At 42.8% G+C, this 17,775-nt stretch overlaps 1 protein-coding gene across 1 annotated transcript in view; it reads right to left on the bottom strand.

The window, feature by feature from the left end:
- The window catches only part of tex10 (testis expressed 10), a gene marked incomplete in the record, with an annotated part of 12,269 nt that extends 3,346 nt beyond the window's left edge, over nucleotides 1-8,923 (bottom strand). Inside the window, 11 exon segments of the mRNA XM_048261988.1 lie at nucleotides 1-27; nucleotides 1,512-1,681; nucleotides 2,629-2,752; nucleotides 2,881-3,149; nucleotides 3,603-3,706; nucleotides 4,066-4,297; nucleotides 7,051-7,251; nucleotides 7,377-7,897; nucleotides 8,037-8,238; nucleotides 8,692-8,777; nucleotides 8,908-8,923. The exon segment at nucleotides 1-27 is cut by the window's left edge and continues 94 nt beyond it. Of these exon segments, the coding sequence (XP_048117945.1) occupies nucleotides 1-27; nucleotides 1,512-1,681; nucleotides 2,629-2,752; nucleotides 2,881-3,149; nucleotides 3,603-3,706; nucleotides 4,066-4,297; nucleotides 7,051-7,251; nucleotides 7,377-7,897; nucleotides 8,037-8,213 (1,825 nt within the window).
- Between the last annotated feature and the right edge of the window lie 8,852 nt (nucleotides 8,924-17,775).

Below are 17,775 nucleotides of genomic sequence, written 5' to 3'. Positions count from 1 at the left end.
ACACCACCACACAGCCCTCCTGCGGGTCTGCACATGCATTTATTTATTCATTCATTAATTAATTAAGTACTTAACAGCTATCTGATGCAAGTAGCAGTGTTTACAGCTAATGCTAATTTACAACAGTACATAGAGCCCTTCACACATGGCCAACCTCTCCAACCACTACCACACAAACATCAACTGGACGGCACAATCACAGGTAAGCACCAAGACATGGGCTACAGTGCCACCTAAAATGGGTAAAGGCCTCCATCTGTTGGTCAACGTGAAGTATTGCAGGGCTACATTTTAAGCACTGCAGACTTTATGAATACATAAAGCAAGGCGTCCCTGTTTTCAGCGCAAATGGGGCCTTTTGATCATTGAACGGACCATGAGTCCGTTCAGGGGGGACGATGAGTTGCACATCAGCCAATCAGAGCATGGGGTCAGTGGGCCTGAGCTATTGGTCTCCCCATGGGCTACCCTGAGCCACCCGAGGAGCCTGGAAAAGCAGAGGGGAAGCATTCCTTTAGAATGTGTGTGGATTACGTGTTGATGGAGACGGTCGGGATATTACTGATGCATGTCACTGTGAGTCAGAGTCTGAGTGCTGAGGCCAGTGCATGGGCGATGCGTTTGGGTGAAGAGCAATATTAGTTCAACTCCAGGCTCTCGGAGCTGAATGATGCGTGCATATGCATGCTGTTTGTAAAGCATGCGTGATAATGAACTGCATATCAGTGAATGAGTGTGTGTGCGTGCGTCAGTGTGTGTGTGTGGCGTGTGTGCGCCAGTGTGTGTGTGTGATCACAGATAGAGACATTATTAGCCACTGACGCACTCTGCTGATGTCAGCAGCCCTCACACACACAAAGAGACAACTGTGGTACTGAAATAAAACACTCCGGAGTCTCTTCTTTCACTCTCCCTCTTCCTCCTCCGAGTCTGCGGAGCGGCACACCACACAATACCGGCTCTCACAAGACACGGCCGCACAGCGGCTCACTCGCGTCCAAACAGAGGTCCTGAGACAGGGCTCTAGAGAACAAGGCCCCCAGCCAGCAGTGTACGCTCCGCCAGACCAGCGCCATGGCAACGCAACGGACATAACACACACACACACACACACACACACCACAGGGCCCGTCATTTAATTTGATGACCTGTAAACAAGTTACCACAGTATGAATTACAAAACTTCATTCAGAATTAGAGCATTAAGGAACTTAAATGCTATTAGGATACTTCACTAATGGCCGTTTTCTGGGTGACCTGAAGGAGGTGTCATCCATAATGACCTTTGCCTGGGGTCAGAAAGTAGTCTCAGATGAGTGGTGGTCAAGAATAGTGACTGGTTAAAAGAGTATGTAGCAACCCTGTAGCACTGACACAGGCAGACTAACATGTCTATGTGCTGAAAAGGGTGGCCAAATCTCAGTCTTTAGTGTTTGTTAACCCCTTCGGTCCATGCCCCTCTCTCTGATCCACATGTGAAGGAGAGGAGTGAGGAGTGCCGCGGTGCTCACCGTACAGGCTGCACGCATGCGTCAGCAGGCTGTTGAGCAGCTCCTTGTTCTTCCAGGCAGCCGCGTGCTGCAGCGTCTGCAGGATCTGCGCAGACAGCTGAGGGTTCCTGGAGCCCAGCTGCACCAACTGGACAGGAAGAGCAGCTAGCCAGCGAGTCAGGATCTTACTCCTACAGAGAGATGGGGAGAGAGAGAGATGGGGAGAGAGAGAGAGATGGGGAGAGGGAGAGAGAGAGAGAGAGAGAGAGAGAGAGAGAGAGAGAGAGAGAGAGAGAGAGAGAGAGAGAGAGAGAGAGATGAGCTTCAGCAAAGGTGTATTTTCTCTTTTTTCGGTCATCACCAGTAAGAACAGTGAGGCGCCAATCAGAGCTTCAGAGCTAAGGCGAGGCTACAGATTAGCGTTAGGTGTCGCTAAAGAACTCCTGTAACTCTTGCTACTTAACAGTAATTGTGCATGACATTAATTAATCCGCACACGAGTTTTATGTATTTTTATACCGTGTATTCTCCGTGTAAATTCATGCACCGAACCATGACGCCCGTACCGTTTCGGTTCAATAGGAATACATGAACCGTTACACCCCTTATATATACACACAGGGTCCAAGTGGGGCAGCCATGGCCTACTGGTTAGCGCTTTAGACTTGTAACCGGAGGGTTGCCGGTTCGAACCCCGACCAGTAGGCGCGGCTGAAAGTGCCCTTGAGCAAGGCACTTAACCCCTCACTGCTCCCCGAGCGCTGCTGTAGCAGGCAGCTCACTGCGCCGGGATTAGTGTGTGCTTCACCTCACTGTGTGTTCACTGTATGCTGAGTGTGTTTCACTAATTCACGGATTCGGATAAATGCAGAGACCAAATTTCCCTCACAGGATCAAAAGAGTATATCTACTTATACTTATACTAAGTGTCCACGGAGACCCGGGTTCAAGTCTGACCCGGCTCATTTCCAGATCCCACCCTGTCTGTCTCTCCCAGTCATTTCCTGTCAGTCTCTCACTATCCAAACAAAGGCAAAAAGCCCCCAAAAATATACTTTAAAAAAGTATATTTGCAATAGAAACTTGCTTACCGGTTTTATATGAAGAACATCTTAGCTGCATGTGAGTGTGTGTGTACCTGTTGAGGCGTTCCTTTAGGTAGAGCTGACTGAAGAAGCGTAGCAGCATGAGCCGCACTGGCATGGTCAGGTTCCTCTGCTGGTATTGAGTATACACTGCCTGGAGGAGGTCCTCAGAGACAGCTGCCCACACACACACACACACACACACACACACACACACACAGACACACACACACACAAAAAATGAGGACCTGCACTGACTTTTCTGTTGTAAGCTCTCTGTGTGTCCACACTCGTGCTGGCCTCACCTCGGCCTCTCTGGCTGACCACCAGTCTCCGCACCACCTCCAGCAGGGCTCCCAGCTGCTTGCTGCTCAGCCTGCTGCCGGTGGTCAGCGTCTCCCGCACAAAGCTGCGGATCGGCCCGAGCCAGTCGGCGTCCTGGCTCTCGGGCTGCCCGGGCCCCCTGTGGCTGAGCGTCACCATCACCTGGCACAGCGTCACGTTCAGCGCCAGGGGCTCCACGCTAGCCGCACTGCCCGCACCAGCCAGCACCTGCTGCCGGTTCCTGTGGGAGCTGGGAGAGAGGACAGGCCACATACATAAGCTGACCGCACACCGGCGCCCACCTGCAACGGCGCTTCCAACGTTCAATTCCTTACATTCCATTGTTTTGGATACAACCCTGCTCACCAGCGATTCAATACGATTCAATGCTAATTCTGTCTGCGCCGCTAAATAAAATGTTATGGAACGCTTGCCTTGAAGATTTCGTGGGCCAATGTGAGGGGGCAAGTGACAGAATGAGTCACCACACTTAGGTTGGCGCCAGTGTGCAGTCCGCTTTACACATAGCACTACATGCTTAGAACTACACTCGGTTTTTTCCCTCCCAAACTGCAATCAAATACCATTTCCTTTGACAAAAGGCCCCTCTTGCATATTTCTCGATCACTTCCACCGAGGAGATTATGTTTTCAGAGTAAACAGGATTACACAAAAAAATCGGCATGACTGCACATTTCCTCACCTCTTCTTGTGGCGGGGGGACGGTGTGTCCAGCTGTCCGTACGGGAAGTTCTTCATGAAGTACAGCTTGAAGTCACTGAGATAGGTGTTACGCAGCCATATGTCCTAAAGACACACAAAATCAAAATGTACTTTTGAGAGCCTATGGATCAGGCTCCACAATCCACAAATGTGTAGTGTACTTAAGACTGGCACAATCACAAGGCATACTGCATAGAAATATTCTAAATGTTTCAAGGGTCAGCTGAAGTTAAAGTTGTAAGCGAATAAGTAAGCACAGGCTGCAGTACATGAGGAGGAGTGTCTGATTTGCTTATGAGAATAATGCCATTTCAGTTCCAAAACTGAGGGACAGAATTTTGGATGGAATATTAGTATTTTGACCTAAATCCTCAAGGAACACTAACTAACTAACAGCCCCCTCTTTACACCAAGCTCCTTGTGGTCACTGACAGTGCACTGACCAGTTCTTCCTGTTGGTGGTGCTGTGGAGTCAGGCGCCTGAGGAGCTGCAGGATGGTGAGGATCTGCAGCATGAGCACCATAGCGTCCCCAGAGAGCAGGTGTCCGTTGTCGGTGCCGAGCGTCTCCACCCACACCTCCAGCAGCAAGGGCACCAGCGTCTCGGCAAAGCCCCGCACCCTCTCCACAGAGCTCAGCTCCTCTCCCACACCAACACCTTTATCCACATCGGGCCTACAGCACACACCAGCACATACACTTACATTTATTCAATTCATTTAGCAGACACTGTGGTCCAAAATGATTTACATATGTCAGCTATATTATTGTCCCCGGAGCAACTTGGGGCTAAGTGCCTTGCTCAAGGCCACAACGGTGGAAGCCAGGAATTGAACCCACCACTTTCAGGCTACTGCACGCTAGTCCAGCTCCTTAAAGCAACACCAAAGAACTTTCCCTCTGTCGCACGCACGCTATTTGTTTATCCAGCACCGGCTTTGCAAATAACGATGTCCACAGACAAGGTAGAATATTTTGCATGACTTATAAAAGTACGATGTATTGCGACATCAGATGCAAGTCAAATTTGTAGTTTCTTATGTCTCATTCTATCGAACTACAGATCCACTACCCGATCTGGCAAACTTACATAGTGCGGTTATAGCCGATAGAGGGTCACTGGGTTTAATGCAGAATTGCCGTTCACCCTGTTACGAGTTGATGAACCACTGAAACGATTTTGGAAACATTATTTTAAGGTACAAAAAACTCTTTGGCGTTGCTTTAACCACTACACTACTGCCCCACATATACTGTATGCACATTTAAACAATCAGGATATGCAATCAATATCCCTTTATTGGGTCTCAGTCTACAGGTGCAGACATTTCAACTTTAGTATTGCGATCAGTATGAAAATAATTTCCTTTTCTCTTAAGAAAGAAAAGTTCCTTTCTAAGATTCCTTTCAGGTGTCAGTCTACAGGTAGAGACATTCCAACTTTAGCATTGCATCTGCAGTGTGATGAAGCATGTGTTATGACCTTCTTTGTTCCACTGACCTTAAGCCCACAATTCAAGTTACAAAAGAAACCCAGACAACCTTGACAGATTTTATGGACAAAGCATTCCAGACCTGCCAACCCAGAACAGATATTATGAGTACAACTTTTTCAGCTCATGTCATTTATTAATGTCAAATATCTAAATTTAAGCTAAGCGTGTGACTAAAAATAATAACTCTTTTTGTCATTATTTACCACCTTTCATAAAGATTCCATTGAATGATGCATTTAACTGGTAACAACAGTCTTGTATCATACCATTCCGTTAACGATCACAATGGTGGCTAGGCAACATCAGAATGTCAGACACACATAGCACAGGGTAAACTGGAACTTTTGTACAATCTTTCTTGAGTTTGTGTAGAAGTTGGCTGGTTTCAGATTTGTTGATAAATTGATTTCCGGACTTTGATTTCTGGTGATCTGATTTGAATGTGGTTCTGCTGGTTCTTAGCCTGCTGCCTAGCAGCACGGCAGGATGAGCACAGTTCAGATAGAGCCATTAAGAAGCGCATGAAAAAATACAGACTGGAGGAGCTAAAGAGAGAGCTGGAGGCTTTGGGAGTTAACGTTGACGGACATGGACAAGACATGGATGAAAAAATAAAAACAAAACGACCAAAAAGGAATTCCAAAAGCTCCTAATAAAGGAGCTGAAGAAGGTCGGACAAGAGGGCTAGGGAGAGGGCAGAAGGACTAACTCTGCCCATGGAGATCCCAAAAGACGTTCTAAATGTTCTTCATGGCCTTGATGCATTCTTGGACAAAGAGTTGGAAGACTCTGAGAGAAATGAACAGAGGGATGACGATGTGAAAGCTGTGCTCGACAGTCTCCTAGTTAAGTGGACTCGACTCTGGGTGAGTAGAAGACATCTGCTCTTATTGAGTGTAAGAAGTAGCCTTGCATCACCAGAATCGACATGAGCTCGGAGCAATAAGTGGGCTATGTAAAAAGTATGCTCACATTTAAAACATCAAAATGGTTCAGCATTGAATTTTAATAAATTGTTCCCCTATTATGTTTAGCTTCAGAAGGCCTGAAAGACAAAGTGAGAAAAGGAGAGAGTCTTGAGGCCAGAGGTTGGAGACAGGAAGGAGGAGGCCGAGCGGGAAGCCAATTTGTGGAGTGCCAGAGAGAACCACAAAGGCTCCGTCCCCAAGAGGAGGTTTCGGGGGGCCAGACACAGCCGCAGACGGCTGACTGTGTGAACGATTGACAAGGACTTACTAAGCCATCAAAAACCATCAATAAAGCAGATACAATTTGTAGTGATCTTAATGTTTCTCCACGATTCATTTCTCAAATATAATTCTACAACCTAAAGATTCATACCAAGCTGTTCCAGTATTAATCTAGCCTTGAGTGTCATTGGTGAAATATTAGGGAAATAATTTCCCTCATAGTGTACAGTTGAATGATCCCTCAACTGTAGGAGCTGAGCTGTGAAATGTCTGGATGGGTCTGAGTAAGGTTGTGTGCCCCTTTTTTGCTAATGAAAAATATAGAAATAGCTCAGAAGTGAATTCACCTAGATATGATGATGCTAAAGCGATTCAAGATTTCAATCAATCACTTAAAGTTTTAGTCCACCATTCAAATCCAATAATTTTTTAAATCAAATTCATCACCATCTTCTGACTGTCTGCTCAGTGTGTATGCTCAAAAAAATGTCATGACTCAGAGCAAGCCATAAACAATTCCAACCAATCACATCTCTTCATGAACATGGAAGGAAGGAGTGTAATTTGAATGGCTGTTTCACTCAATTATTATAGCCTGACAGTCAGACTCAAATTCTTTCTGTTGCAGTGAAAGCCTCTGGCCCTTACTGTACCAAAATGGACAATGTAGTTATTGCTTCTATGTCATCCTGCGCCATCCTAAACATAGCTGGGTCTCACTGACTGCTACCAAACAACTCACCTGAGTCGATAGGTTGAATGAGGAGTGGGCGTGGCTCCAGAATTCTCAAACACCTGAATTCCTCCTTTGCCAAATGGGTGGTCGTCCCAGTTGAGTTCGAGGGGAGTTGTTATTCCCTTCTCCCTGCCCTCTCTGTCCACCGACACCACACTCTCCTCCTCCGGCCTCTCCTCCACCACGGCCTGCAGGAATCGACTCAGCCTAACTCATAACAGCACAGGAACCAAACGTTTCTATCAGATATTATATATTATATATTATAATAATACAATACATATAAACAAATAAACCAGTCATTTCTCATTCTCTCTCACACACGCACACACCTGAGCAGCACCGTGAGTCTCCACTGCTGAGCTGTGACACCACGGTCGGGTGTGACAGACAGGGCCCACCCAGCCTTCCCTGCTCCCGCCTTCTCATTGGCTTTGGCTCCTCCACTGAGGCGCTGCCGGGAGATGAGCTCCAGGAAGTTGGTGAGCAGGTGTGCATGTCTGTGGGCCAGCAGAGCAGGGTAATGCTCCAACAAGACGTCAAGGACCAGCATGGCGTCCGCTTGGATGCTCGCCTGGATGTGTGTCATGGCGCAGGTCAGGTGGGCGCTGAGCAGTGGGAAGAAAGGTCCCACACGCTCGCTGGGCACACACTGCGCCACGAAGCGCAGCAGGCGCAGCGCAGCAGAGCGCACGCTGCCATCTTTGTCTGTGAACGCAGCGGCCACCTCACTCAGGAGAGCGGAGAGATGCTGCTCCACCAGTGCTGGGTGAGACGTCAACAGCTCACGGAGGCCACACAATGCGCCCTGCTTCACTGAGGCACTGTAGTGGTGGAGCTGGGAGAGTAGTTCCTAATGATATTATGGATTGGAGTGACAAGAGACAAGGAAAGAGACATTAATGGAGCAAGGAAGGACAGGGAATGGTTTAAGCTGAAGTAACAATTCTGCAGAAACAGAATAGGCAGAGAAACAGCGTATTTGATGTTACCTTAATACCAAGCTGACGATGTGTGGTTGGACCAGACGCATCGCGCTTCAATTGCTCTGGGAGATGGATACCCTTTGATCGGAAACTGACATTGGTTGCATTGTCTGGGGTTGGTTTCTTCTTGCCCACCTTCAGTTTAACTTTTTGGAAATCATCCTGACGTTTCCTTTTCGTCATTTTCCCACGCGTCAAGCGTTAGACCCTATAATGGTAGTAGTATGGGACATTTAGACGTGAATTGCGGTAGATGTACTGTTACTGGTTGCACCAGCATCACCGGTATGCAATAGTTAGTATACCATAAAACTCCGAAAATGTCAATCTTTAAGATAAAACGTCAGCTAACGTTAGCGTTTGTTTAAGCAGAAATTAAACCAGAGCTTCAATATACGTAAAATCCAGAACAGAAACATATCTTCCTACTCGTGATTTATTTACAACTGATAACTGCCATTAGTGAATTTCATTGTAAAATAGTAGGATACAGTATTGCAAAAACTGGAGTACTACATCGCGTTAGCTAGCAACCTGATAGCAAGTGATTATTATGACGAACCAGCCAAACGTAACCAAAACCTATGGATTTAATTTACTAAAATAATTTCAATTCGAGAAGAAAAATGTTGGTTTGATTTTATGAAAACGACAACTTAACTGGATTTTGTCTTTAATCTTCATTCAGTGCACGCACATTTGTTATTAGCCTTCACACATACCTCGCGTTGTTTCCCAACTCGGGTCCTGAAACACATAGCTGTTCAAATGTCTGCCTGCTTGAACTCATGCTGCAAACTTGGAAGCAGCATGTGTCGGTGGTTCATGATTCATTATTGTGATTAAGATTCACGCCGTAACTATATGTTTTTATTACCTATAACGATAGGCATAACGTCATGATCTTGAAGGATGCACATTTCAGTGAACACTTATGAAGACACTGCAATAGGTGTAGTGACACAAATGTATAAGAAAATATCCGCTCTAATCAGAGTTTTTCCAGAGCCCTATTAAAACGCCTATTTCCCCCCCTTGTGGTGTCGTAGGGAACGTCTGAAGTCTCAGTTGAGGTCAGAAGTCAACATTGTGAGCAGCTGCCTAGCCCTTTCAGACCCCATGACATATTTTTGGTCCCATGAAAATCTGTGATTTCACCATTTTAATTATGCTTTGTAACTGATTGGATCCTGATGACCCAATCAGAATGCAGTTAGGGCCTGTAACTTGATCTGAGAGCACTTCAGACATCAGACAAGCATGGCTCTGAAGCTAGATAGGAACAGGACTAAGCACCTTTTACCCCTCATAAATATAAATTTATGTTTATGATAGCCTAACCAATTAGCACTCAGTATAATTCTAACCATTGCAGGTGATGATATTTGAAGTTAGTTTGAATATATTTCATAACAGTGTAGTACAGGATTTTTTCAAAGTTTAATTTCCATCCCAATGGACATCAGGTGTTGGGAGATGTTAGCCAACACATTTAATTAGTGTCACCAGGCAAGGTTCTGACATATCCTCAAGACCCAAGCTATCATTTTGAATGCATTTTATTATTTCAGCTATTTTGGATGAATGTGCACTCATTTTACTAAAATGTGTCATCATTTTTACTAAATCGTGCTCTCATTTTATTAGATTGTGCACTGAATTCAGTCAAATGTGTGCTCCGTTTACTAAATAGTGTGTTCATTTTGCTAAATGGTGGGCTCATTTAGTCAAATTGTGCTATTTTTTGTACAATGAGTGCACATTTTAGTACAATGAGTCCACTATTTACTAAAAAGAGTGGACAATTTAGTAGACGAGCACACTATGTAGTAAAACGAGTGCACAATTTAGGGTGCGTTCGTAAATTCAATCTGACACTCTGAAAATAGAATAGCTCTCTGAAGTTCAAAAAACTAGTTTATTACATTTTACATAACATTTTAATATATTGTGTGCACGTTTTACTAAATTGTGCGCTCAATTTACAACAATAAAAATGAGAGCACAATTTAGTAAAATGAGTGCACTATTTAGTATAACGTGCGTAAGTTTTACTAAATTGTGCGCACGTTTACTAAAATTAGTCAAACGAGTACACTATTTAGTATAATAAGCGCACAATTTAGTAATGTGCACACAATTTAGTAAAATAAGCGCACATTTTCTGGATATATACCAAAAAATATCTTGCAATGACCGCTCTAGGGTTCCGTACTAACTATGTTACAATCTATTCTAGTTAGTATAACAGTACCCAGAGTACGCTCTGGAAGCTCCGAGAGTGTGACACTTTGAATAAATGAATGATAGTTCCACCCACCCACGTTCCCAATTTATGAATGGTTAAAGGTTTCAGAGTTGGCTCAGAGCACTTGGAGTGGCAATTTACAAACGCACCCTTAGTAAAATAAGTGCATAATTCAGTAAAACTAGCGTATATTATTTTGATACAAAAACAATCTTGCAATGACATCTCCTGGGGGGTGTCATTGCAATGTGCTCGCTTTACTAAATTGTACGCTCAATATACTAGATTGTGCACACATTTTTGTGTATTGTGCGCTCGTTTAACTACAGTACATAGTGTGTTCATTTTACTAAATCTTTTTACTAAAGTCCTCATGTCATTTTACACCTATTTAGTCGAGGCGTCCATTGTAATGGACATTAAAAAATAGTAATAAAGACATGATTTAGCAAAAAATGATTTTTTCCCCTTTATTATGACCGCCGTGCAGCGAAGCGGCGGTCATATAGGTTTAGTCAGATTTTTTTCTTTTTCTTTTTTTTTTCTTTTTCGCATGTCCAAATTTGCGTAAAGGATTCCCGGGACACTGAAAGACCGGGGTACACGAAATTTGGTGGGCATGTAACCCCACATGGATAGCATGGAACCATCGTTTTTCGTTTTGATCTGTAGCCCCCCCGCTGGACTGGACCCCCCGAAAGGAGGGTAGGGCAGACACAGTTTTCTGTGAATATCTCGAAAACCGTAGGGACTAGGAGGTCCAACTTTTTTTTTGTATGTTGGTCTTAAGGGGGCATGTCAACCCATCCCATTACCACTTATTTCATGTATAGCGCCACCTAGTTAAAAATTAAAAAACAAAAAATTAGGTGTTTTCATCACAATATCTCTGGCTGACATGTTCAAAACTGCACGAAATTGAAAGTGTAGAATCATTATGACACCTTCCGAATGCATGTCAAGTTTTGTGAACTTTCGTTCATGGGGGGCCTTACAATAAAATTATTTATGTGTACATTTAGTGACCGTACACCAACAAGGATTCCTGGGACACTGAAAGACCGGGGTACACGAAACTTGGTGGGCATGTAACCCCACATTGATAGCATGGAACCATCGTTTTTCGTTTTGATCTGTAGCCCCCCCGCTGGACTGGACCCCCCGAAAGGAGGGTAGGGCAGACACAGTTTTCTGTGAATATCTTGAGAAGCGTAGGGCCTAGGATGACCAATTTTTTCTGTATGTTTGCCTCCAGGGGGCATGTTAACCCATTCCATGTGCACACATGTGCATAAACAGATACACACGCACACACATACATTCACAGTAATCATACGTATGACACATACTCACACAGTAGACATATGTACGCATGCATGCACATGCACAAACATACATACGCAGACAAACACACAAGCACGCACGCGCACACACACACACACACACACCCACACACATAAACATAAACGTGTGCACGCACACATGCACACAATTCCAGAATTTCTCAGAAATGAAATTATGAACAGGCAAATCTATGAACTAATCATGTTTTGGTACTTGTTGTCTAGCAGATACCAGTGAGAATTGAGTGTGGATAATGCAATTTAGTAAGACAGTTAGAATCATATAGGCTTTTCAGCGTGATTTATTTTTGTGGAAAAAATGTGCTGGACTGGGCGGCGGTCATATTTTGTACCGCTCTGCGGTACATCTAGTTTCTACATTGGAGAGGAGTAAAAATCAGCTGTAGGGCTGCAGTTATCGATTCTTTTTGTAATCGATTAATCTAGCCCTTTATCGATCGATTAATCGGATATTTTTTTTTTCCATTTTTAAACAACCAAAACAAATAATGCATAACTAAAATGACATGGCTGTAAAATGATCAAGCAATTGGCACAGAGGTATTTATTCTAACTCCAACATCAGACTACAAAACTAAGCCCATTTATTGCAATTTACCCATTTAGTGTTTATAAGTGCCAGTGCCAACAATTAAATAATGTTCAAAATGCTCTCTGTAAAATTGCAGCCTCTTGTGCATGACTTAGCTGGGCTTAACAAAGCTGTCCATACTATGTTGTGAAGTGCTCGAGGGAGAAGAGGGAAAGCAATTTAATGTATTAATATGCACAACAAGTTTCATGCTGTAATCTAGACCTGACATCAAAGTAAATATCTGTTTTATGTAGATTTCTACACCTGCAGCATTTACCATTAGGCTACTAACAAATAATTTTACAATTAGGTTACTAAAAAATAGCCTACCATTAGGGCTACTAACAAATAATTTTACTATTAGGCTACTAAAAACTAGATGTAATCGCATAGCGGTACAAAAATATGACCGCCGGGCCAGTCCTGTACATCCGTTCAGCGAAAATAAATCACACTTCAATTTGTCTCCATTTTTGACTCCATCCCCCACTCTTGAAACTTTTGTGTATGCTTGTTTGGCATGCCTGAGTGTGTGTGTGCGGCTGCACAGAAAGTAGCCTACTGGTGCTGAAAAGGTGAATAGATTGTAGAATAGCCAAAGAAGATGTAGCATTGTTATAAAACCTTTAAAATCTCTAAACAATCACAAGTAGGGCAGTTCATCACAGTTCATCCATTGCAACTGGATTGATGAAAGGTCACTTACACCTGTAGGCTACAGTATTTGGGAAAAGCAAAAGGTATCAGCATAATGTTATTTTTTTTTTTTTTTATGTATTTATAAACAAAAACATCTGTCAGTTCCATGCCGTTTTCAACAGCTATCAAAAACAAAGGTCATTTTTGGATGGATGGATTTTTTGTGAATGTTTCTTCTTCTACATAAGATTGTAGTCATCTTTAGTTCATGTAATACTTTATTGTCAATGCACAAATTAAGTAACAGTAGTCTGAAACGTTATTGTTAATGCACAAATTAAGTAACAGTAGCCTAGTCTGAAACGAAATGCTGTTTTACATCTAACCAGTGGTGCAAATAACTGACATGTCCAAATGGGCCTTGATGAATGAAATGCGTCGCTAGACTGTTCATACACATTTTAACGGGCCAAAGTTGAAGAGCTTTTGTCCGTTATTGTTCGTGCAAAATAGGCTGATTCATGTTCCCTTGCATTGTTTAACTGAGGTCCATGGCCAGTCTGGCTTTCATCAGACCAAGCTCAATCTTTTAAGAAATCAAAAAATAAATAGCGGGCAGATCAGGCTGGATTCACCCAGCCTAGTCCATAGGCACCCGATATTGTTTAATTTTCCGATTGAGATATACACGCTCTGGCTATTCTAAATGCAAAAATGCATCAGGGAGTTATGACAAAACGGTAACTAACAAACTAGATCCTAATAGAAAGCTGTTAGCTTCCCTAAGCTACAGGTAGGATTATAAGGTAGGCCTATTTACAACATAAATTGTCAATAGGCTATGCTGGCGACACAAATAAAATCTCCTTTGGAAACCTCACAGTATCAAGCGGACTTAAACTGTCATATCGTGGCGAAAAGTTGTAATAACATTCACGCAGCTCCATGAGTCAAGGAAAGCGCGAATGAAGTAGCCACTTCTAAATGGGACCCACTACACAGTAGCTTAAGGTGTTTTGCTAAAGCAGCCATAATGAAATGAAGGTGTCATTGTTTGGATACTTCACACACACACGTGCTTTTTAATTTCACAGACTACAACTACCAAGCTGTAATCAAAGCACATCGATTCCCCTCGCACACCCTGCACGCACTTAAAACAAAATAAACAGGCGTCTCACTCTCACGCATGTATAGGCAAACCCCGGGGACGAAATGAAAATTTTCCATAAAAGTCTAGTGGGGCTACATACCCACCAAATTTCATGTACCCCGGTGGTTCGGTGTCCCGGGTATCAATGACCAAAAATTCAGGGAGTAGATGACGGGAAATATTCTTGAATTGTGTGCATGTGTGCGTGTACAAATTTATGTTTATGTGTGTGGGTGTGTGTGTGTGTGTGTGTATGTATGTGCGTGCTTGTGTGTTTGCCTGCGTATGTGTGTTTGTGCATGTGCATGTGCATGCGTACATATGTCTACTGTGTGAGTATGTACTCAAGATATTCACAGAGAACTGTGTCTGCCCTACCCTTTCTTCCTACTTCCTTTCGGGGTCCAGTCCAGCTGGGGCTACCATCAAAACCAAGAATGACGGTTCCATGCTATCCATGTGGGGTACATGCCCACCAAGTTTTGTGTACCCCGGTCTTTCAGTGTCCCGAATCCTTGTTGGTGTACGCCACTAAATGTACACATAAATTATTTTATTGTAAGGCCTCCCATGAACGAAAGTACACAAAACTTGGCATGCATTCGAGGGTGTCATAATGATCCTACACTTTTAATTTCGTGCAGTTTTGACCTTGTCAGCCAGAGATATTGTGATGAAAAACACCTAATTTTTGCTTTTTAATTTTTAACTAGGTGGCGCTATACATGAAATAAGTGGTAATGGGATGGGTTGACATGCCCCCTTAAGACCAACATACATAAAAAAGGTGGACCTCCTAGGCCCTACGGTTCTCGAGATATTCACAGAAAACTGTCTCCGGCCACCTACAGGCCAGTTGGTGTATAGTAACATAAATTAATTTATTGTGTGGCCCCCCATGAACAGAATTCCACAAAACTTGGCGTGCATACAGAGGGTGTCATAATGATCATACACTTCCAATTTCGTGCAGTTTTGACTATGTTAGGTCACAGATACCTTCAATTACAACACCTCATTTTTACTTTTTTGTGTTTAACTAGGTGGCGCTATACATGAAATGAGTGGTTATGGAATGCGTTGACATGGCCCCTTGAGATCAACATACAAAAAAAAAAATGGTCCTCCTAAACCCTACGGTTTTTGAGATATTCACAGAAAACTGTGTCTGCCCTACCCTTCTTTCGGGGTCCAGTCCAGCTGGGGCTACAGATCAAAACGAAAAAACGATGGTTCCATGCTATCCATGTGGGGTTACATGCCCACCAAGTTTCGTGTACCCCGGTCTTTCAATGTCCCGGAATCATTGACGGAAATTTGGGCATGAAAAAAAAAAAAAAAAAAAAAAAAAGAAAGCTTCGCTGCGCGGCGGTCATAATAATTTCTGGGGTGAGCCTATTTGCTATGGTAACCTAGCAACCTGTGTGTGTGTGTGTGTGTGTATATACGCCAGCGTGCGGTGCGTGAGGGAAGATGAGGGTGCATGCATGTGTGTATAAGGGGTTCTTTTAGGCATACTGTCTTGCAATTGAACGTGAATAAGTTTACTACTTAAAAACATCAAAGCTAAACATTATATCACCGTATCGCTACAAATACAGTATGTAATTAAAATCAGCCAACATCAATGTAGGCTATAGGCTACGTAGATGATAGATAGGCTAGATAGATTGATAGATGGCCTACTTTATTGACGCTTGGTGAAACAGCATGGAGTGGATGTTCAGATGCTTGTTCTTTTCCTTTCTGAGTATGTAATGATCCCAAAACTTAACTTGAAAACTTTAGACATTCTCCATTTATGGACATCTTGACTCCGCCAGCTAAATTCAGAATGTATCACGATTCACGCGCTAGTGGTGTGCTTCCTGAACAACGGTCCGTGTGGAACAATCAGATCCCTGCGCGTATAGTGCGCGTCATAGGAATTTAACGAGGCTTCGAGGCAGGGTTTTTGCCTCGAGTAATTTTTGTAATCGAGTTATTCGAGTAACTCGATGAATCGTTTCAGACCTAATCAGCTGAATAATATTTTTTTTGCTCAACAGAAAAAAAACAGGTCTGAAGGGGCTAGACAGGCTCTGGCATCTGCTTACAGATACAGTATTTTCAAAGCTCATGCCTCTTTTTTCATAACTCTAATCAAATTCAATGAGGAAGGACATCAAGTTACTTCCTGATAGATTATTGTGTAAGGTGTGTTTTGCAAAGTGTGATTTATGAAACTCAAAATTGGGTCAAAGGCTGAGAATTAGTTTTGCAGCTGTTGACATGTTTCAGAAATTGTGTGACTTGTGAAGATTTTGGGCGATTTTGCGCGTATCATCGCCAGTAGTAGTTCGGTGACTACTCTCCAGATGAACAGGACAATGGGTTTTAGCAATGAGCACACATTTGCAACTATTTCATCTGCTTACAAAAAGCTAATACTACCCAGCTGTAGCAATTGGATGTCAGAGTGTGAATGTAAGCTCTGATAGAAACTGTAATACACATTTTCCAAAGAGTGGCAGAGATAATCACTTACTTTCTGCTGAAAGACACCTTTGATAGGGGAAAAAAATATTGAAAATATTTTAATATGCTTAGTCTGTAAAAGTAGCCTAAAATGGGCTACATGATGTCACACAGACTCTTGGCTTGTGCGTTGTATATTGAATTAAATTAGATGGATGAATTGAATTGGAACTGGAAAATACAAAACTATTAATTATAAGGCAGATCATAATGTAGGCCTACATATATGTTGAATAAAGAACCTTGAATTATATAGATGTGTTACGCCTAATTCATATTGTTTTATATTGTATGAAGAAATGACAGTGGGTCAAAGTTGAGACAAGAAAGTCGTCAAAGTCTTGAGACAAGAGGTGAGTTTTAGATTTGAAACACAGGATGTGGTGAAGTGTAGGCTATGTAGGAAACAGGAAATGGTACAAATTGTGTTTGTGTGTGTGTGTGTTCTTTCTTTTTCCTAGTTATTTCCTTATCTATTTACACATTGCACAGCCATGGAGACAGTGGATAAAGCATTTCACTACATACTCTGTATAATTGTATGTTACAAATACATTTGAATTGAATTTCCTGGCACATGGCTCCATTCATCCTCTCTTCAAAAACTTGAATTCTGCCAGCATCATGAGGAAAAAAAAAATAATACCATGCTTTCACCTTAAACTTTTAAAATATTTCCAGGATTTCTCATATAAGAGCCCAGAATGCAATTCTACTTTTAAAGGGAAATTAATGTTCTCACTCTCCACATATCTCCAACAAAGTCTTCCGTTTCCTTGCATAGTTAAGAGTAAAAGAATTGACAGGAACTGGAAGAGACGAGCACTGCAGGAGTCTGTCTAGGCGAGCTGGATCTAGTAGCCAAAGTGTTGAAGCACCCACTTAACCACTCAAGATAACCATGAAACTGTTACCTGGGGGCTGCTGGGGTCAACCAAAGATCCATTGGACCAGAGAGTGACAAAAAAAACACAAGTTCCCACAATCATTACAGTTTTGAGATCAAAGAGGATTAAAGAGATTGACTCCACACTAATGCTAGAGGCATCTAATCTAACATTTTCATGTTTCATTTGTATTATATTGACAGCAAACAACATAGTGGGTTAACTTAATATACTTGATATTATATGATATAAACAAGAAATGACCTAATCTAATTTCTAAACCTTTTGAATGAGTTCTGTAATGCTACAGCATGCATTGCTCACTGGCCATTTCTGAAAACTGTCTAGGCTACTAACCACCAA

Source organism: Alosa alosa, chromosome 13, assembly GCF_017589495.1.
Source record: "Alosa alosa isolate M-15738 ecotype Scorff River chromosome 13, AALO_Geno_1.1, whole genome shotgun sequence".
NCBI classification, from domain to species: Eukaryota; Metazoa; Chordata; class Actinopteri; order Clupeiformes; family Clupeidae; genus Alosa; species Alosa alosa.
This window is presented reverse-complemented; position numbering and strand designations above follow the sequence as displayed.